The sequence below is a fragment of the Rhipicephalus sanguineus genome, unplaced genomic scaffold (assembly GCF_013339695.2).
Source record: "Rhipicephalus sanguineus isolate Rsan-2018 unplaced genomic scaffold, BIME_Rsan_1.4 Seq691, whole genome shotgun sequence".
Lineage (NCBI taxonomy): Eukaryota > Metazoa > Arthropoda > Arachnida > Ixodida > Ixodidae > Rhipicephalus > Rhipicephalus sanguineus.
The window spans coordinates 473,890-495,116 of NW_023615777.1; the positions used below are offsets into that span (position 1 = coordinate 473,890).

Genomic DNA, 21,227 nt, shown 5'->3' on the forward strand with positions numbered 1-21,227 from the left:
AGGCCTATTCCGGCAATTTCAATTATGCAAATGCCAACCTAAAGATAAGGCACTGCCCTTTGTCTGCTGTATCACTGCGCTTTAGCCTTTTTCGTGCAAATGCCAGCTGAAATGACAATTATTTTCATGTGCTAATTGTTCAAAAGTTGTCAGATGCGCTTAAAGCAAAGATTTTCAGAGAATGAAAGTGCTTCCTTTTTGAAATGCAGCGAGGTTTCGGCTGGTCTTTCTTCATCTACAATTTCTCAGTTGGTTAGCAGACGAGCCCTCGTAAGGATACCATGGTCTGCAAGTGTCACATTGGCTGGTGTCAAAGCCAGCGACACTTATTTGGCTACCACCCCAGCAAAAACTGTTGTGCCATGAATGGTACCCAATAACATTATTTCACAGGAGCGATTAGATGGCTTCCCACCTCACTAAAGCCTTCAATATCAAAATTTCATGTCCTGGCCCATGGAATAAATGTCTTTTGCTACATTCTTGATGCTTGCCTCTTTTTGGGCCCACTGTATATAGTTGCTTGTTCCTTGTAGGTTGCTATGAAAATTGGCAAGTGATCGCTAAACTAATATAGTTTCAGTAAGACAGATAACTGGGCAAGTTGGTATGGATCCATAATTTAAACTTTTTTAGCGCGCACAAAAGACAAGGACAAGCAAGAGACACACGAGCGCTATAGTTTTTCCAGTCCAAAAAATAAAGTTTTTCCAATCCAATCCAATCACTAAACCACCTGGAATATTAGAAATTCATGTTTACAACTGTTCTTGCAACTTGGCGACAGGGCAGGCGGGCCTGTGCCCCTCGAGCTGGCGTTCTTGCCGCTGCGGGCGTGTCCTTCCCCCTCTTCCTTTAAACTTCATTCACTCGCTCGTGGGCATAGGTCGGCAAAAAATGTGGAGTTCACTCAGACCCACTCATGAAGTATATTTTGCTCTTGGGGCTCACTCAGACTGACTCACCAAAATTTTCCTCAGTTGGACTCACTCGAACTCACTAAAATTTTTCTCAACTGGACTCACTGTGACTCAAGCTCACCAAAATGCTACTCTTACTCTCTCAGACTCAATCTCACGGCTCGATCTACAGTCTGAGTGAGTCATCTCATGAGTCTGTTAGCGTATACATAATTAGCTTTTGCTACCATTGTTTCAATGCCCTTTAACATCAATATATCATATAATCGGTGCTCTACTTCATGCCTTTTCATCCCATACCTTCAAATAGGAGTTATGAGTTGTAATCAAGTAATGACATTTTTATTGACAGAGATGACTCATGCTTGATATCTTTATCAAGAAGTTCCAGTGAAAAAGATTGCAGTGGGGGGGGGGGATGTCAAAACTGATGCCTCTGATCGATAAATATTGAGCTGGCGTACGAACGCTAGTGCGCTGAAGTATGCATGAGTAGATGCAAGTAGACGTGATATAAATGTGAGCTGACATAAGGCTGATGCTAATACTAAAGTTGAGTAGATAGGACTATAAGTCGGTAAAAAATGTGGAGCTCGCTCAGACTCACTCAAGAAATATACTTTGCGCTTGTGGCTTATTTGGACTCAGGTTCACGAAAGTTTTCTTCTACCGGACTCAGTCGGACTCAGACTCGGCGAAAATTTTTCTCAACGGGACTCACTCGGACTAAAACTCACTAGAATATTACTTGCACGGACTCATCCAGACTCAGACGCACAGCTTGATCTGAGTCTGAGTGAGTCAACTCATGAGTGAGTTTGCCGACCTATGCTCGTGGGTGCCGCCACGCTTAACCGCGCCAACTTTCTAAGAAAACAAAACGGCTTTCGGCTTCCTTTGTTTGGCACTAGCACTGCTTAGTCACGCTGAAGTGTAGCTTTCTTGTCTGGTAATGTCTCCTTGGCCTTTGCAGGCAGCAACACGTACGAAGAAGCGGCCGCCTACATACAAATGAAGTTTGAGTCACTGAACAAGCGCCGGGACACCAAGGAGATCTACACACACTTCACGTGTGCTACCGACACCAACAATATCCAGTTTGTGTTTGACGCTGTGACTGACGTCATCATCAAGAACAATCTGAAGGACTGTGGTCTCTTCTGAATGCAAAAGGCAACGTGTCGATGGCCCCTCCTCTTGACAGCAGGATCACTGTCTGTTACCGTTGCCAAAGCCACTTGCATAGTGGTGTCAGATGAAACTGGATGGTGACCTGCTGCCGTCTTATGCACCAGGTGTTCCTGTGGAAGGGAAGCAAGTGGACTGCCAAAGAAGAGGGCAGGGATGCTCCGTGGCATGTGGTTCGAGTCGAGGCGTGAATTTATTCCCGTGCAATGCTGTCGCTTGCATGAATTGCATTTCTTTTATATATTTTATGCCTTGTGTTCAGCAGTCACAGCCGCAACACTTATCTTCTTTCTAGCCCCCCCCACTTATTTTTAATGTTACTTCAAGCTTGCCACAAACATGCAAGAAAAAAAGAAAAGAAAGAAGAAATGACCTGATTCTGTTGCGGTAATATTTCACAATGGCATGGCATTTATTTTGATATCGTTACGGTTACTTTTTAAGTAAGGGATCAATTCTTGCCACTCCTGCATTTTTTTTTTCTAGCTGTGAGCAAAAGTGCTTTGCTTCCAAGCCTTCACTCTGTTACCTTCCTCCCTGCGAGTGTGTTGTGTGTGTATTATAGCAAGGAATTCATGGCCCCAGTTGCTGTGTGTGGTGCCCTCTCACTCTCCTCTGTGATGTAGGTTGGTTGTTGAGAACGCAGTCAGTGTCGTACCTGCCAAGGGTTCCAGATCAGCCGTCTTTCGCAAATCGCTTTTGGATTCTTACATGCACTAAGGACACTGTCGGTGTGGCCACATAGCTGAGTCTGAATGCGATTCCAAAGGGGCACATATTGATACTGTAGACAGGTGGCTCAATGCAATGTGGAAATACCTTCGTTACATCTCTTATTCGCTGTAAGCGTGCATTTGTTGTGGGCTAGGCAAATTCCACATATGGCCACCGTGGAATGCTCGCTCAGGCTGTTGACGATGCACACGATTTTCAAGCGACAAGTTTGGGTCTGCTACAGTTTGTCATGTTCTACGTTTTCTGGCGGGCAGTAAGTCTTCACTTGTCACATGGAAGTCCATGCTGCAGTTTTGTGTTTGCATAATGACGTGACAGTGCTCAGGCTGCTTATTTAGTTATTTTTATGTATTTATTGATACCCCTGAGGCCAAAGGCATTACAGAGGGGAGTGTTAAAATGGCATTAGCAACAGGAGAAATATAATACAAAATAGAAGCATCATGTTACTGGTTACAAAATTACATCTAACATGGTAAGTGCTTGCTAAAAAAGATGGTGGGGAACACAGGAACACATTTTTGTATTTTTTTTTTGCAAGCCTCAGTATACAGCTAAACTGTTCTGGAAGCACAAGTTGTCCTGGATGCCAGCTGCTGATCTGGGAAGGTGGTTCCGATGTGCTGTTCTACGGGGAATGAATGAAAGAGTGCTAGTAAAATTTTGTCTGAAATGAACTTATGCCCACTTATTGAGGAAGATGTGGTCTGTGGTAGTAAGCACGGAGGAGGCCACTAGTGTGAGCAGCTGCTTTCACACACTGAAAACCACAGCAAGTTATTTAGTAGGCATGATTACATAAACTTTTGCTTTTGGCGACAATTTTATTTCCTTATATCCATTTATAGGTCAATTTTACATCGTTATAACGAGGTTTTCAACACATGTATCTCTATGGGACTTTCAAGGGGAATTTAGTTTATTTAGCTATAGCCATTATTTCATTATGCAGTCATATTTTATGCAGTCGAGCTCGTTTGCAATTTTCCCGATGGTCATGCCTATTGAGTTTGAATATGAAGTTTGTAGTTAAGTGGACTTGCAATATTATCGATAAAAGTGAAGAGTCAGTTATGAACAGCATTTGTCTCTTTAGAAAGCCTATTTTTGTCTACTTTTCTAGGGTGCACCCTACTACGGTGCTTTTTTAGCCTCTTTAGTGTGGCCATATGTTCAGGCCCTTGCTGCCAAAATGCAGTTTCATGGAGCCCATGTAACTAGCTGCTATTGAAACTGTCATGGCAGCTGGTGGCAGGTCAGTATCCTCAACATTTTTTCTGGGAGTCTTTTCCTTCTAATCGTATTTCGTGCGCAATGGCTTTGTTAGTGAGTGTGTCCGCTGTCTCGGCATCGTTTTCTGCACCCACAAAGTCTTTCCAGGGGATGGTAGATCTGGTGAATTGCTTGTCAATGACGTGTTATGTCAGATTGTGGAGAGATGCGACAGCCTCGCCCATTGCTTCTGGGCCCACAAACCTCGCCTTATGGAATCCATGCAAGAGCACAGTTCAGCGAAACAAAGAGCCTTCGAGTGATGAGAAATTGCTGAACACTGAATGTCGCTGGAGCCAACGTTTCGACATGTGGACTTGCGTTCATCAAGGCAGCCTTTCTGCTGTGGATTTCTTGGCGCCTTACGGAAGCAATTCATAATGTCTTCTGCACTTAGCTCAGTCCATCGAGCCTGAAGCATTTCCACAGTGGTTCCACAGTGGTGAACAAAGACTCAAAATTGGGAACATCGGCATCTGCTCAATAAGGAGTGGAAGGACTTTGGGCAGTTGTGTGACACGAAGGTTTTTGATCGCCGTGCCTGCGAAGGTGCAAATTTAAGAAGCGTGGTAGAGCTTACGCCACTTCCACGTTCGCTCTAACCTAATTGTGCTGCCACAGTTGTTCATTGTATCCGAGACTCGGAGCCGTTGCCTAATGCATATCATGATGGTAGCACCACCATCGTGCATAATAACCTAGGGTTTGGCATTACTGTGGCTATTCTAAACTGGCTCAACTACATCCCTCAGTGAAACGACGTTCAGGTGTCTTTGATTGGACAACAGTGAAAATTTTGCTTTTGCTTTTTGTTGTATTATGTCCACGTTGTTGCTCCATGCTTTGGTGCAACAGCGCGAAACCTGTCGCTTGAATATCGTGCATTTAGCTGCCTCCTAGTGCTGCATTTATCCACGGCAAGTCTCTGGTGCCAAGGCGCCTCGTTCCAAGACTTATCGTGCCTTCTCCCAGCACCATGATGTAACGATGACATTGAAGATCGCGTTTCCTCGAAAGTGTAGTTTCTTACCCGGCTCATTATTTATGGTGACTACAAATACCACATCTTTGCGAGGGTTGGTACAAGTACACAGGAAGGTTCACTGTGATAAGTGTCAATAAAAGTAATCACTTTGTCTAAATTGCGTGTGTTGTGCGTTTTTATTAACCTTCTCTGGAACTTGGCAGGTATGCGCTGTGCTGTTGTATTAGACTGCAAGGACAGTAATTTTTGCAACCCCTTAAAACAAACAGTGCCTTTCCCGACCACTGAGCTCGTCGAGCAGACCCCGCTTTCAATTACAATTTGTATTTGTGGAGCGTCGGTCAACGTACGTGTTGTGACTCAGCTGGGCCTTGCTCTGGTCATGCAGTGTTTCCAGTATGCCCTGTTTTCGCCAACCTTCGCTGTAAATTTTGTCGGGCTGTTCTGCATTAGTGGTAAGAAAAGGAAACTGTGACAGCAGTGGCCATCTTTCTTGGCACCAATCTTTGGTAATGAGCATCTCACTTATGGCACTTTGTGCCTTATGCCATTCAGTATGATTACACCAATGTGTCGACCAGCTTTTTATTGCGATAGGAATTTCAGGGACACTCCGGGTCAAACTTTGGCGTCGGCATTGTTATTGCGGTTCGTACAAAGTGCAATCACAGTGCGCTGTGGAATCCAGGGAAAGCATGTGCCGTCTTGTGTGCACCCAGGCAAGGAAGGCGAGCATTCCTGGCTAGGCCTGGAGCAGTCGGGCCGTTGCTCTGATTAGCAAAGATGGAAATGGCGGTTGCAAAGGTTGAGTGAGCCTAGGTTGTTGGTTGCTTCTTGTGACTGTCTCCTCCGACATCCCCGGACCTTTGCACCCCTTGTCATGACAGCTGGCATTATCGCAAAGAAGCGAGAATGTTGCGCTTGCTCACTTCTGTTTGTGTCGTATGCACTCATCGAGTGAGCTGTGTTCGTGTCTGCCTGTGCGCTGCAGACATCATGTTCGTTGAATTAGTTCATGAATGGTTACCATCGCACATATTGCTGACAAAACTGCAAACTTTTGTATAGCTGTTTCATGCAGTGCTTTGCCTTTCAGGTGAAACTGGGCCGTTCTTGCTCATGGAATCGGTAGCCGTGTGCCAAAATGTAGTTGCGCGGGCAGTGGTGAGAAAATAAGCAAAAAAAAGATAGCGAGAGAAGTGGGAACTGTGCTTCCCTTTTTACTCTCAGCAGCAACTTTATCATCGTGCACAAATGTCTGTATGCAGCGCCCCTGAAAATGAGTGTGGCAGTTGGGCATTGTTTAGAGTCGGTCACCTCGCGGTAAATTGCAGCGGTTGAGTCTATGCAGCTTTCTCTGCTGTTTAATTGTTTTTAACGAACGATTTCCGAGTGACGAGCATATTTTCATGCGAAGTAATACCGTGATGCCACTGCTCCGCAATGATCAATTTTACTGCTCTGCCCTTCGTGCAGTAGTCACTCTCGTAGTGATGGCAGATGTCATGGATGTCTTGTGGCATAATAGTGACAGCTCTAAAGTTCAACAGACAGCAGTTAACTACATGCAGGATTTCTCGGTACAGCGCTTTTGCTGTGCTACGGAAGGATATAAATCTTGTAGCCATTCCTTTACAACTGATGCTTGCTTGTGCAGTCAGTTTGCTGTCCACAGTTGGAATGCGCTATTAGGTGTTTAGGATTTATGCTTCATTCATCTGTTTTACTGGGCATATTCTGATATTGCAGTACTTTCGCTGGTACCTTGATGTGTCACTATCAACCGGTTTCATTCTTTGCCAGGCCACCTTGTTCAGTGTCATCTTTGGGGAGGACGTGTCTGTGGGAATGCCAGGGCAGAAGGCTTGAATAAAATATTTTTAATGCGGTATATTTTAGCCACAAAGCTGGTGCAAACCAAACGTAATCCTCTAGTTTGCTTGCAGAGCCCTTTTGTTGTGCAGCATCAGACAAGTTCTTGAAGTCTTTGCCTTGTTTTCAAGCTGTTCAGCATAATGATGTCTTGTAACGACCTTGCTAGTCTTCGCAGCTACTGCTACAAATTGTGTGTGAAGATTTACTTCTGTATACCTTAAGCAGTTGTTTTTGGTTAGGATTGGAAACTGAGCGAGTTGGCAAGTGTTTACGTGTACGCTGCACTTCAGGAAAAATGACTTCTTCGCTGCCTTTTGTTTTCTTGCAAAGCGCTGCACACATAGTTTCGATTTTTAGCATTATGTTTATGGCTCAACATGCGCACGCCAAACTATCTCTTTTACGTTAACTGCCAGTTGTATATGAAAACAGTCGAGTGCAAATGTGCCTAATGTTGATGGGCCGTATGCGATGACCACTGTAGGAGCAGGCAGGTTATGGCAGTCCAAGACGTGCAGGCTGGCTGTAGAGGTTGGCATATGCTCTGCCACAGCTGCTAGCCTTTGGAAGGCTTTGTACGGTTGCACTATGTCGACATTGCATGAAGTGTCGTGGCTGTAATCAGCACTCCACACTTGAGCAGTGTATTGTCATTCCTCACTTTGTATATTTTTCTTCTTTTGTCGTCGTATAACGTTGGTTTGAGACGAGAGAAATGGTCGGCCTATGAGTTTTTCCTTGCTTAACACACCACTCCACTGTGTAGCACTCATCGTCCTTCCTTTTTGGTCAGTCCAGCTGTCTGCACAGGTCACTTGTCCTTGCAATTATATAACTATGTTTATGGGCATGGCTGTGTATTTTCTAAGATACCACTGTCTGTTCAACTCTGTGGAAAAAAAGAAAAAAAAAAGAAAGAAGCGGGTAATATCAAATTATGAACTTGCTGTTGGCACAGTTTAGTGTGGCCTGCACACAAGGCTTCTCTCGCTCATCACATCTGCAATTTTTTCCACTCTTGGCTGAAAACACTATATAACAGCCCTGGTCGCTGGAGATGTTATCTGCCAATTTTACTGCAGTGTTCGATGTTCACCTTCGTTGTCAGATGTCGGCTGTCCAAACCGAATGTTGCGCCAAGCATTTAAAGATAACTGAGGGCTTTATGCAAACAGTAAAGGACATTGCTCGCACTAGTAGTTGTGCACAGATTTAATTAGTGGACTTACAAAATCAAGAATGGGCGTGAGGGAAAAACATGCAGTCAAACGTGCATTTAGTAGATTGGGTGTGCTTAGAGCCAAGGCTTCTAATTTTATTGCCAAGATGCTCACCAAAAGCTGCATTGGGAGAATGGCCAATCTTCCAAATGTCTTGAGACCACTGAAGTCCTTGGCATGGTGGCATGTCAAAAATGTTGCAGTCTTCTTTTTTCTTTTGCCGGGGAAGAAATTTATCTCGGAAGACATAGACTGCTTAAAACAATTAATAACGGTTACTACGGCATTACGTGCTAAAACCACCATATGATTATGGCACGCATCGTAGTGGATTAATTTTTGACCACCTGGGGTCTTTAATGTGCACCTGAGTATCAAGCACACAGATCTCTCTGCAATTTGCCCCCATTGAAATGTGGCTGCCGTGGCCAGCAACCGAACCCACATTGTCTAGCTTATGGACATCTTAGCTGCCGTGGCGGGTTTTAACCTTAAGTAAGGGACTCCTTGGCCCGGCACCGTGCAAGCCAAACATACCCGTAAAGCATTTGTAAATTGCAATAAAAATTTGTCGTTTTAATGCATTTAGCTTTATTTATAATGAAGCTACAATTTCTTGGAATAGTCTTAACATTTTTGTGGGCTGATTCAGAATATGATGTAAACTACCTGCAGTAAAAGTTGCGTGATGCATGGTCGTTGAATATTGAATGTCGCCCGAGCCATCGTTCCGACAAGAGGACTTGTCTTCACCAGATCAGCGACTCTCCACCGTTGAGGTTGAGGGACAGTTAGTGAGGCATACATGAAAATGATGCTAAGGAAGACTGGCCCAATGAACACAAATCCTCTTGTTGGCCCCTTCGACATTCTCTGTTCAACAATCGCGCATCCCTTCAGGCCTCCATCTTGCTCTGAACTGCTCCGAGGTGTAGTCGTAAGATGGGCATTCCTGCATATTTCCGCTGTGCTTTGAGATGACTGCATTGTGTGCAACTAGAGGTGGTTGTGGAGGCTGCACGGTGTTCTGGAACTGGTCCTTGAAGAAACGGTGCTCGTAATACTGGTTGGCTCCCATGTGAAGGTCGGCCTTGATCATGGTGCCACACAGCGCAAAATGTGGTACCACAAATATCAATCTCCCAAAGTATGTTTATCGCACTATTTCATAGCAGTAGGTTAAGACATAAAATTAAGAGGTCAAGATTTTTTCAGCAGCTTTAGCATTGACGATTTCTCACTAATGTTAGCTAATTTGATTAATTTGGTAATCACTTGTGCACAGTGAAAAATTAAGCGAGCGATGTACGTCGTACAAGCGCAGTTGGCATTAAAGCACTCTGTTATTGTTTTTAAAAGTTTTTAGTGATATTCAGCTTGCAAAGCCAGTGTGACGGCAAGCAGTGCCCTCATTTGGCTCTCTTTTAGAGAGCACTTGCAGTGGTTGTAAACGTAGGGGCAGTGCCAGTGGTTATGCAATTTGTACAGCACAGGTCACCAAATGCTCTGTCCATGAAGCTAGCACAGCAAGGCGGGTCATGGCATACCAACACTGAACTCAAGTTTTCGATCCCAGGCTGCATATAGAAATGGGTAGGTACCCCAAGACACTCGAAATAAACCCCAGTGTGCCTCATGGTGTGGTTGTGGCATGTAAAATGCTAGAATTTTAATTCAGATAAATTCAGCAAACATTTATGTGACATAGATTGGTTTCAGGTGTGCTTGTGGTGCCGTACAAAACTTCTGTCTTGCCGTAATGGGTCAGTTCGTACTGTCTTCACTCAATCTAGGTTGGCCATTTTCATCTGTCCCCGTTGCTTATCGTTGACCAGATTGTCTCGCTAGTCTTTCTATGGTTCTGTATTCTATATGGTGTTTAACAATGTGTCATTTTTCGGTATCCTGATCAGGTTTTTATTGTGCTCCGCACAGTGCCTGTTGGATATTTTTATTGTCAATCACTGCCAGCAGATACATGGACGTGGTGATTGCTGTGCTTGTTTTCTGTCATCACCAACCTGGTATTTTTGATCCCTCGTCGTATTTTAATGACACTAGGTGTTCTGTGTCATTGCCAGAGTCACAAATGGGCAATCGTATTCTGTAATCTCATTGCCGCCGGACGCATGATCTCAGAAGCACTGAGTCTTGCTAGAACCGAATAACTTTTTGCCTTGATTAGGCATGGTCACATGGTCATGTACAGCCATGGTACCGCAGCATTAATTTCTGACGACCTTTCTTGTGTTGTAAAGCTTGATATCCCACGTCGTAGCCGAATTTAAAATGACTTTTTGGCTTTTTCCAAGTTGTGTGTTTTCTTTGCTGCAAGTATCTACCACTTGTGACATGCATTTCTTTGTGACTAAATTATGCTTTTGCTTTTTCGAGCCTGTGTAGCTGAGCATTTGCCGATCGTTTTCATGTCGAAAACCGATTGCCATGCTAGGTGATGTATGTGTGCATGTTTTGTACAGAAGACTTAGCCACAGCTTTGTCTAAGGCATAGGGGAGGTGAAACTTATTTCGTTCAGCTGTGACATGTTTCAGCTCCCTTGATAGGGAAAGTTCCAAAAAGGATTCACGAGCCAAACAGATATTTGTGGTGTGCCTGCAGTGAGTGCTATTCCTAGCCTGGAAATGCATTCCTTGTCTGTTCTCAAACGTGACCTTCTTGAGGTGACTTACAGTTTTTGTTTCCGGGTAAGTCGCCGGCATGTTGCGGCCGTCTTACACTGCATGCAAGCTGCTGTTGCGAAGAGCATTGATCCGTGCACCTTTACTGTGCCTGGAAGGTCTGTATGTTTACGGCACTTTCTCACAATGGTGTATCATCGCTTCTGCTCAGTTGAAGTTGTTGTGTATAAAAAAAAGTGATGTTATTGTACACAGGGCACCATCATGTATGTATGAACAATTGTAATTCACAATGAAATGAAATGGTTGTTCTTGTACAACTTTGTCAATGTGCATTCGTTTATAAATTATTGCTTGATGCATGCATGGCCATAATGGGACACTAAAGTGAAATGATAAAATTAGCTTAGACTGATAAACTATACTGTCAGAATTGTAGTTGTTAATTAGTTGTTAATTTGACCACGATAGGTTTATTAACAGATAGAAAACCATTGTCAGAATTATGACTGAAATTTCTCACCGAATAGCGACATCACAAATTTCAAAGTGCTTTTATTGCGATAGCAATTATGGACACTCAGCGGGGTCTTGCCGCCGCCGTCATGTTCCGCATAAAGTCCGAATCGATAGCATCACCCCGCATCGTATGTGCTATGCGTTAGTAGAAGCGCGCGAGCGCTGGGGATGAACGCGGCTGAAGCCGAGATGAAACGAGCCGCCCATCTCCGTCGCACGAAGAGCGCATGCGATAACTTCCCCGGCGTGCGAGCCCTGTCGTCGATGGCTTCTCAAGCAGAGACATCGCGCTGTCTGTCTTTCGGCGGGCGAAGGAGAATGAAGGGGCGCCGGTGGTGAAAGTGAAGGGGGGGGGGGGGAGGTCACCGTTAGCCATTACGCACGATTAAGGTGTTCCGCAACGATGGTTGCATAAATTCTTCAGAGCGGCCCTTCTCGTTCAATGGGCATACCTTCATATAGAATGACGTTAAGACACGATGGACTTCTTTAAAGGAATACTTACACGAAATTTAAATATTTTCTGACTGTTGCTCCAAATAAAAGCACTGGTGTCGAGAACCCTAAAAAGAGTATTGCGGTGCCTGGGATTGCATTAATAGCGCTACATTAAAAAAAAACAAAAAAACTTTCGGTTTCGATATCGAGGAGGCGGCTTCTTAGTGACGTGTCATGGCAGCGTAACGTCACGGGGAGACTAACTCGCAATGTACTAACGGCAGATACGTCTTCTCTCATGGTGCACGGCCCCGACAGTGATTTCTGTGTTTTGGGCTGCATGCAGGACCCAGAGTTCGCAAACTTAGTGGAACTGTGTTGACTCGTTGCGATAATGTCCATTGCGGTGGGGCTGGCTTGCTGATGCTCAGCGACGAAAACTTTAAAATCTAAGTCAAATAATTTATACGTTTTGTCCGACTCAGGTGTGTGGAGAGCGTTAAAGGGACCGACAACTGATATTTTTCTCGACCCATTTTTTTACGATATGCGACTGAAAGCTCACCCTTCGCAGTGTTTGTAGCTGCAGTAGTTAATCCCAAAAGCACGTAGTTATTTTACAGGCAGTATTTTTCGATCTTAAAGGCTCTAAACACAGACGCACCCTTCCTCCAGCAACGCTGAGAACTGATAGCCATGCCGAAAGCCCTTCTCGCGATTTGTGAAAGCTATCGTTGTTCTGATTTCGCAGGAGTTCCTGTAACTATGCTTAACCACCTTTATTTATATCTTTTCAACTACTTTTGAAAATAAGCTGTTACAGTGATTTGCACCGCGTTGTGTGCGCATGCGTCCAAGGTTGCCAGCCAAGTCATCGTAAACGTCACTACGCATATGCGCGGCCGCGCCGAGTACCAGCGCGCGTCATTTCTGAGACGAGGTGTAGGTAGCAAAACTATGTCGCTCCAAAATCTTAGCGACCTGGAAGCTGCGTTCACGGTTGCATGAGCACGCTGAAAAGTTGCTCAAGACATGCTGACGATCATGGGATCATTACGTCACGCGAAGGCAGCGCCACTTTAATGCATACTGCTAACGCAGGCCTATATGTACATTATTATGGAGTAATACCTTTTAATATAAAGAAACGAACAATATTTCAATACTAACAAAAAAATCGACCGCGTACAGCAATCAACGGTCACGTGGCCTCTTCATCGGATCATTCATGTTTTTGTCGCCAGAGCCGCAACAGGTCATTTTTCGCGACTTTCAATTAAGAAATAAAAATATAAATCCATCTCTCACGAAAAAAAAAAAACAGGGTTGGTTTAAGTCAATGCGACGGACAATCTTTACATCAGTGGAGTCAACTCATTTCATATTCTGGGCAGTTGTCGGTCCCTTCAACACTGCACACCAAGGAAACGAAAAACGTCCCTTTTACGATGTGTCAAAATCGTGTCAGTACTCCTTTAAGCATTTCAGAAAACTTGGCATATGTAGAAAACAAAATACTGTACTTCATGTGCCAACTGATGCAAGGGGCTCTTTTCTCAATAACATCAACACAAATTCGGTCACTTCAGGTTCTTTAATATTCATCAAATTAATTACTACAGAATAGCATATCTGATTATTGCACTAGTTTTTCGCAGTAATTAATTTTTACTGTGGTTGTATATATGTTACGTTAATATACCAAGCATTAAATGCGAAGCATTTCTCAGCGAAACAAATGCACTTTGACCGTTTCTATCTCTATCTATCTATCCCATGAAACACAAAAGCTATTTCACCTAAAGAACGTCGTGAACGGCTAGCTTAGAGGGCTAATAGATGTCTTGGTCAAGACATTCTGTAGCCGTAGACGGCTATTCGACCGTCATGTAGCCCTGCTCATGTCACGCTAAAAGTTGTCTAAAACACGACTTTACAAGATCAAGCTTAACTTTTTTTTGACGTTTTCAGAATTTTGTTGTAATGGTTTAGAAATATAAAACAAACAAGCTATTACAACTGTCTTTGCAGCATGTTTGGTCGGCAGCCTGACGAGTACCATATAGTAATTTAGATAACAAAGGGTCTGACAAGAGCTCGCGCGGGAGCTATTTCCTGTTTTTCTCTTATTTTTCCTATGTCAGTCGCCGTGCAGGTCGCCAAACAGTCAAGCAAAATTACTAACATGCCTGTTCATCCACCCATGTCCTCAGTGTGGCATTTAGAAATTTTCGACGTTGAGTACTCGCGTCTGTTGTCTCACTCACTCGCTCACTCGCTCGCTCACTCACTCACTCACTCACTCACTCACTCACTCACTCACTCACTCACTCACTCACTCACTCACTCACTCACTCACTCACTCACTCACTCACTCACTCACTCACTCACTCACTCACTCACTCACTCACTCACACTATACACTGTCATGGGCCAGGAAACTAAATGGCTGCTTCAGCCACGGAACAAGAATTCTTGAGGAGGCGAAACTGCGCTCGCTCGGGCGACCTAATAAAGTCACGGAATCGGGCACAGCGCTCACGCGCCCTCTGTCGTGAGAGTCTGCTAGCGGAGAAGAAAAAAATGCGCGCGTCCCTCTCACCGCGCTCTCCAACGAAGCTCGTCGGTTCAAGGCCATTCGTCGCCGTTCGCGCTTCACGCCAGAATGGATGTTTTTGTGCGTCATCTCCGGCTCCAAATTTTAACTCGACAGCGTTAAAGAGCTCGTTTCGCAGAAATGCCGGTGTCGGCGTCGGTGAGGCTAGCAATTGAGAAGGCGATGCGCACGGGGCTCGATTACGCTATCGCGTTCTACTCTTAAAGGCGAAGCTCAAGCGCGCTCCAAGTGTTTTCGGTAAATTAACGAGAAAAATGGCGTCACATACTGGAAAATTACCAGCGTGATATATTTTGTATAACGCGAGATCTCTAATTTTTGATAACGTGAACTCAATGAGTTAGGTATAATTTATTTCAACGACTGATGGCACTTACCCATCAATTCAGATTTTGGTTGTTTCGGCGGCCGCATTTAGATGGAGGCGAAATGCTAAAGGCCCGTGTGCTTACATTTAGATGCACGTTACAAAACCCCAGGCGGTCGAAATTTCACGTTGTCTTTTTGTGAGAACGGCAGACAAGTAGCTGGGACAGCGCGCGGAAAGGTTGAAGGCACGGCGTCTCCTAACAACACTGGCCGTTTCGGTTTGTCAAGGAGAACATCGCCACCAAGTTTGCCGTAATAGCGTCGCCTGTCTGTGTCACTGTCCGAGAAGTGCTTCTCGCAAACGTAGTCACGAGGCGTCAGCTGTCGGTCTTTTCTTGGTATAACGCGAGCCCACGCTTCCAGCCTCACTGGGTCACTAGGAACTTTGAGGGTAATTACCTTCTCCTTACAGGACGCGTACCCACTGCTGCAGTTCGGCACGACACATTTCCGCCCCATCCCCAAGAAGCACTGTTCGAAATCTGCAAAGCACTTTCCTTTGTCACGGCGTGAAAAGCGCGCGCAAACATCGAGGAGTCGGCGCCGCCGGCGCAACGAGCGGAAGCCACTGAGAACGCTAAAGAGAAAGAAACCAGCAAATCGCGAAGGGAACTTTCCCTCCCAAGGCCACCTACGCATGCGCGCGCACAACATGCGAGCGAGGGGAGGGGCGCGTGCATGCGGCTGAAGACATCGTCTGCTCAGGGGCCACTACGAGCAGTTCGTTTCAAGCGCTGTGTGGCAGTATCGATTAGTAATTTAGAAGAACTTGTTGGTGGGCGAGTTGGTGCATCTTAATACAAAAGGGATAACTGCGCTACCTGACACACACGTAACAACCATGGACACACACAGGCGCAGACTTGCAACTGAATTTTATTACACACATTCCTCCTATAAGTACACTTCAGCATGCGCTTTTCCGAAAGGTGTCATCACAAAAATCCTGTCAACCATAAGACGTCATCTTAACAGCGCTCATCGATGAATCTCATTTCTGTGCTATGTAAGAACACCGATGACTCACTGACGCATTCATTTCCCTTCTTCCTAATGTGGTATGCTTCGCAAATTTCCCTTGCTCTATTATCTCGGCAGCGGCTCAATGCGCCTGTGTGTGTCTATGGTTGTTACATGTGTGTCAGGTAGCGCAGTTACTCCTTTTGTATCGATTAGTAACTTCAGCTTAAATACCTGTCATATCTACCGATTGATGTTACAGACGAAAATCTTAGAAATTTTGCAATGTACGAGGCGCTATCACGATTTTTATGCGTCGCGTCCATAGCAGAGCATGTAAAAGATGGCAACAGGCCGAAAGCGTCATCTGTCGTGCTTCGGCATAAACCGCATTCCGCCGTGACGCTATCGCGCCGCCCTCGTGCGCTGCCGCGGTCTAGAGATTCTCCTCCTCAAATACTTCTTTCTCCGTGGCTTCAGCACACCACATATGTCCAACACATCGGTTTATTATTGAACAAATAAATCTGAACATGCAGAGGATTAACACGTACTTCATAAATGACGTTTAGTGTATGGCGCACAAATAATAATGCTTATCAGCAGCAATATTAATTATCCCATATCTTCTAAAAGCGGTTTTATTAATTAATAAAGCAGTGGCACAAAATACGACAGTAGGTGACCGCACAAGGTGCAGCTGATTGCTGCGGCAGCAACAAAAATAGGGTTCTGCATGAGTGCACTCCAGGTCTCGTCAAAGAAACAGCGCTGGCTTCCGCACTAGCTGGCGCGGTATCAGGCCCAATGTCTTGTACAAACAGCAGTGAAGAAAAGCTGCATACAAAAGAAGCAAGATAGGTATTATTTACAAAAAATAACAGAACGTCAAGTCATCCTAAAGGCAGATTTCTAATAGGGGATATTCATAATGCCTGGTGCTCTGGCAGCACTGGGCGCGTCCGCCATATATATATATATTTTTTTGGGGGGTGGGGGGGGCGCCGTCGCGGAATCGTCTGCTAGCGGCTCCGTAAGGAAAGGCCACGGGGAAGTTGAACAGCAGTCGTTGGCGGAGCTCTTGGGCCAAGAAAATGCGGCCGTTTTCTTCGACACCCAGAGCCGAATGGTCCGAGGACCTCACTGTGCTGCCACAAATCGACGAGAACACAATATCGAATTTCTGCGCGCTTAAAAACTCATCCGGACGGCGGCTGCAAGAGGCGCACCGCTTCGCTGCAGTGGCGTGCGCTTCTGATCTGAAGTAGGCGTTCAAGAAAAGTGTTCGTTGCAGAGGGGGCGTGACTTTCAAACTTCTAACCGTTCAGTCACGAATTTTGATGCACTGGCTGCAAATGCGTCAAATTTGCATGGCATGATTCCTAGGCACCCAGAGTTACATTCCAAGAAATAAAATGAAGGAATGTGTTTTTTGTGTAAGTTTCAGTAATTAATGGTAATTAGCGTGTAATTAAGTATCTAATTATTCTGCAATCAGATCAGCTTCAATCCTTGCATAAAAAGCATAAAAAAATAGGCCCAAAATGCATGCAGTTTGTCTTTTGGTTGTATTCGTTTCGAGCGAAGAAAAAAATACTCTTGACGCTGGTCCTGGAATGCGGCACGCCGAACAATCGTCCAAGTACATGGTCGTGTCTCCAGCAGAGTGATTCTCCGCAGCAATAAGCAGCATAATGAAGTAAGAAATTCGGCAGATCCCACGCGTTATGGGAATCGGTTTCATGCGAAGCAGTCAGCGAGTACTCTATGCTGTACTTTATGGCTTTGAGCCAAGCATTACGAGGCGAATCGACGTGTTCTTGTAAGTGTAGCTATGTGCACATCGTCGGCTTACCAGGTACATCGAGAACACTGGCGTTTAAAGGGTAACTATGGTGCGACGTAACGTCCGCGCTCACGTTAGAGTGCATACGTCAGTATTATCGAAACTAAGTGCACCTTATGGTGCAATAATGCAATATCACACCTAACTTTTATTAATGTATTCCACCGGGGTCGAGCAATGCTACAATCTAGCTTGCTGAATCATAGGAATACAAATGTGCTGTTTATAGACTGCTATAAAAGCAGAGCCAACACTGGAACCACAAACGTTAATCTGATATGACGCTTGTATCGTAGGAGTACATGCGTAGCGTTTATTGCTTTTTTTGTAAAATTAGATAGCCAGCGCCACAACCACAATTGACGTTGCACCGACATTACGCCTGCATAGGCTGTTTTTCCAAACCAGTTTATAGACCTGGCTTGGCTCTATGGTAGAATACCTGATTGCCATGCAGAATGTTTGGGTTCAATTCCTGCTGGAATCCTAATTCTTATTCTTTCCATTCGTCGGGTCAACGCTGCCGATGTCGGTTCTTCTGAACGCTGTCTCATTTAAATGACCAATGTCTGTTCTAGCCGTTCTTGGGTCGATATAAACCTGTCCCTAGCAAAAATTCCCAATAAAAAACCAATAGCCTATTGGGTTATTGACACCCATTGGTCTATTGGTTCTATAGGTCTATTGGAACTGTATTTGGCTATTGGTCTATTGGTTCTATATCAGCCTAATGGACCTATATTGGTGTATTGGTTCTCTATTAGCCAATTGGAATTATATTGGCCTATTGGTTCTGTATTTGTCTGCTGGCATTGTATTAGTTTTGTATTTGCCCACTTCTCAGCCCCATTAGAATTAGTCTTGCGCAAGTGTTTTATGGGTGTCTTTCGTCATGCAGAAGGCCCACACTGTGGCAGCGCCCCTGCAATGATAATCACAGTGGATGAATGAGGCATATGTTCAAATATATTCTCATAATCAAAACTACAAGTGCTTCTTATGGCCCTTGATGATGTTGGCGACCTTGCGGGCGACTATTTTGCCAAGGCAACTATGTCTTGTGTCAATTTCTTCTGGACTGCCTCATCCGCACTCGAGGAAGTGCCTGAAAGATTCTGTAAATAAACAGAGCCATGAAATCAGAAAACAGTAACACATGTTTAATTAAAGTTTACCTTCGAAGCAATGTATAGAAAGTAGGCGGCACAGTGAGAAATTATCTAGACCTTAATTCACTGCACATGGTCACAATGTTGCAGGAGCTGAACCATAGCAAAAAACTGAGTGAAATATACACACCCAACTGTGGCTTATTGCGTGGAAGAAAACAGTATATCGGCAAAATTTTGCGGCAAAAAAAGGAAGGAAAAGAAAGGGGCAAATTTTTTTTTTAAAATTAAGCAGCACCTTATCCCGTTTACACGCTTGCGTCCTGTGTTTTTTGAGCTGTACCCAAGAATGAACTGCAAACTCGTCCTTAAATTACAGCAAACTCAATAATCACTTACTGTCTGTGACGTGCTCTTTTTCACGATGTTGGTGCGACTATCATACCTAGAGCATGCCACTAAATCTCAACTTAAAGATGGCATGAAATAAATTAAGCTAGGGTAGATTCACGATGAGGCAACGGTAATATGTAAGACAGTAGTAAAGGCAGCTAGATTCCATATCGTTGCAAGCCCAACACAGCAGTCAGGCTGCAATGAGTTGGATATAACACACGTGCTGCATGCTCTGTGTTTGCAATTAAGCCAACAACATTAATAAACCCACTCCTGCGATAGCCCTAATTGGGCTGCAGTATGTAAAAATAAAAAAAAATATGAAATAAAAAATCGCACCAGTGCAGCACATATGCTATGCACATTTTGTATAATGAATTATCATGTGGCCTTCTGTGGTTCTTGTGACATTATGTCGAACAAGTATGATAAGCCGATTGGCGCGCACTAAAACACACAAACAGCATCGACTAGAGCGTTTTACTATGAGGCGATAAACGCGTTTTCGGCTTAACACGCACGTTGTAAATACTTACAAAGGGCTTGCGAGACTCCAACTACACTCACGAGCAGGGCGCCTGTCCTTTACCTCTAATCTATGCTACGTTTTTTTGTGCATACTGACAAACACAAAAACAAACTGCAATAATATATGCGCTCAATCATTCAACTTCTGAGAGCGTGTGGACTTGCAATCGAGGCGTCGCTGGTCTCGCTGTCATCAAATACCGGAGACAAAGGACGAGGGACTTGTTTTCCCGACCTTTCAGCTTCGTCCCAAGTTTGAATACAAAAAAAAGTGATATCAAATAAATACTAAATAGGAGTAACTACCATGCCCACTCAACTCACCAAACAATCGGAGCACATGTGCCTTGTTGCTCGTCTTGCCATTATTCTTGGTGCCACTTTGTAGAGTCGAAATCGGTCGAAATCCAAGACATTTATGGTTCAGAACGTCTCCATCTGGTGCACGCTGAACACAGTCTTCACGTTATCGTCGCGGAAGCACACTAAAGCAAACATCGTGCAAGCAGGCTTACGCGAAGCATCGAGATCACACAAAGCGCGCGCTATGGCGACAGACACAACGTTTTGGCTTAGCTTGGCCGCAGGCTGGGCTTGTCTTCATATCGGCCGAGCGCGGATGGCCGTGCGCGCCAAATGCACGGTCGGTCGCGTTTGCAGATCCACAATTCTTTCTCCTGTATCTTTACAGCACTGCTTATATTGCTTAGCATAAATAGTTATAAACTTTACATATTATCCAAAGCTTATCTTAATTAACCAAGGAACGTGTAAAAAAAAATGTTCACACATGCAGCGTCGCCACGCCGCGCACCGTCTCACCTTTTTTTTTTTGTTGTTGTTTGTCACCTGGCTGGTTCTATGCCGGTTGTGATCTCATGGCGGTTTCTTTATTATTATTCTGTGGTGTCTGTGTTGTCGATTCCTTCGCAAGTTCTTCTTTAGCGTGTTTTACTATAGTGCCCGTTTACCGCACGGCATGTACGGAGACACCGTACCGCCGTGGTCGACACGCAGCCTTTTTATATAACTTTTAGTCGCGTGAGTTGCTAACTGCACACGGTGTCTCACGGTGTACGATTAAGCTCAATCGGGATCAGACTTATCAAAAGTGAATTAATCCCGTCTGCAGCTTGCGTATAATATAGCCAATCATGATCAAGAAATCTGATCGGGATCGGGTCCGACGCGCTCAATCAGTCATAAGATGTTATAAACAGCTACCAATAGGCGGTAGCTGTTTGAACAATAAACTCCTGTTGGCCTTATACATCTTCTGTTAGTACATTAAGAAACCAATAGTACTTATTTGACCAATACAACTCCTATTGGCCCAATAAGTCACCGATAGGCAGCACCGATTTGACCAATACAACTCCTATTGGTCCAATAAGACACCAAAAGGCAGCCCCTATTTGACCAATACAATTTCTATTGGTCTAATAAGACACCAATAGGTGGTGGCTATTGGTGTCTATTGGTACCCATAGAAGTCTTATACAACCAATACAGCTCCAATAGATGTCCTATAGAACCATTAGCAATTTCCTATTGGACCAATAGGAAATCCTATTGGTATTTTTGGCCGTACCCAGGAATTTTTTCGGGGG

General features: G+C 44.5%; 1 protein-coding gene and 1 long non-coding RNA gene across 2 annotated transcripts in view; one reads left to right on the top strand and one right to left on the bottom strand.

The window, feature by feature from the left end:
• The window catches only part of LOC119378109 (guanine nucleotide-binding protein G(i) subunit alpha), a 45,287-nt gene extending 34,132 nt beyond the window's left edge, over positions 1-11,155 (top strand). Inside the window, exon 8 of the mRNA XM_037647355.2 lies at positions 1,894-11,155. Within this exon, the coding sequence (XP_037503283.1) occupies positions 1,894-2,084 (191 nt within the window). The 3' untranslated portion in view covers positions 2,085-11,155. The remainder of the gene's footprint in view (positions 1-1,893) is intronic.
• A 7,373-nt stretch (positions 11,156-18,528) lies between these two features.
• On the bottom strand, positions 18,529-20,174 carry LOC125756769 (uncharacterized). The gene is made up of 2 exons (XR_007414731.1): positions 19,942-20,174; positions 18,529-18,699 (listed from the first exon to the last, which is right to left on the bottom strand). It is a non-coding gene; the product is annotated as an uncharacterized LOC125756769 (long non-coding RNA).
• Positions 20,175-21,227: the final 1,053 nt, after the last annotated feature.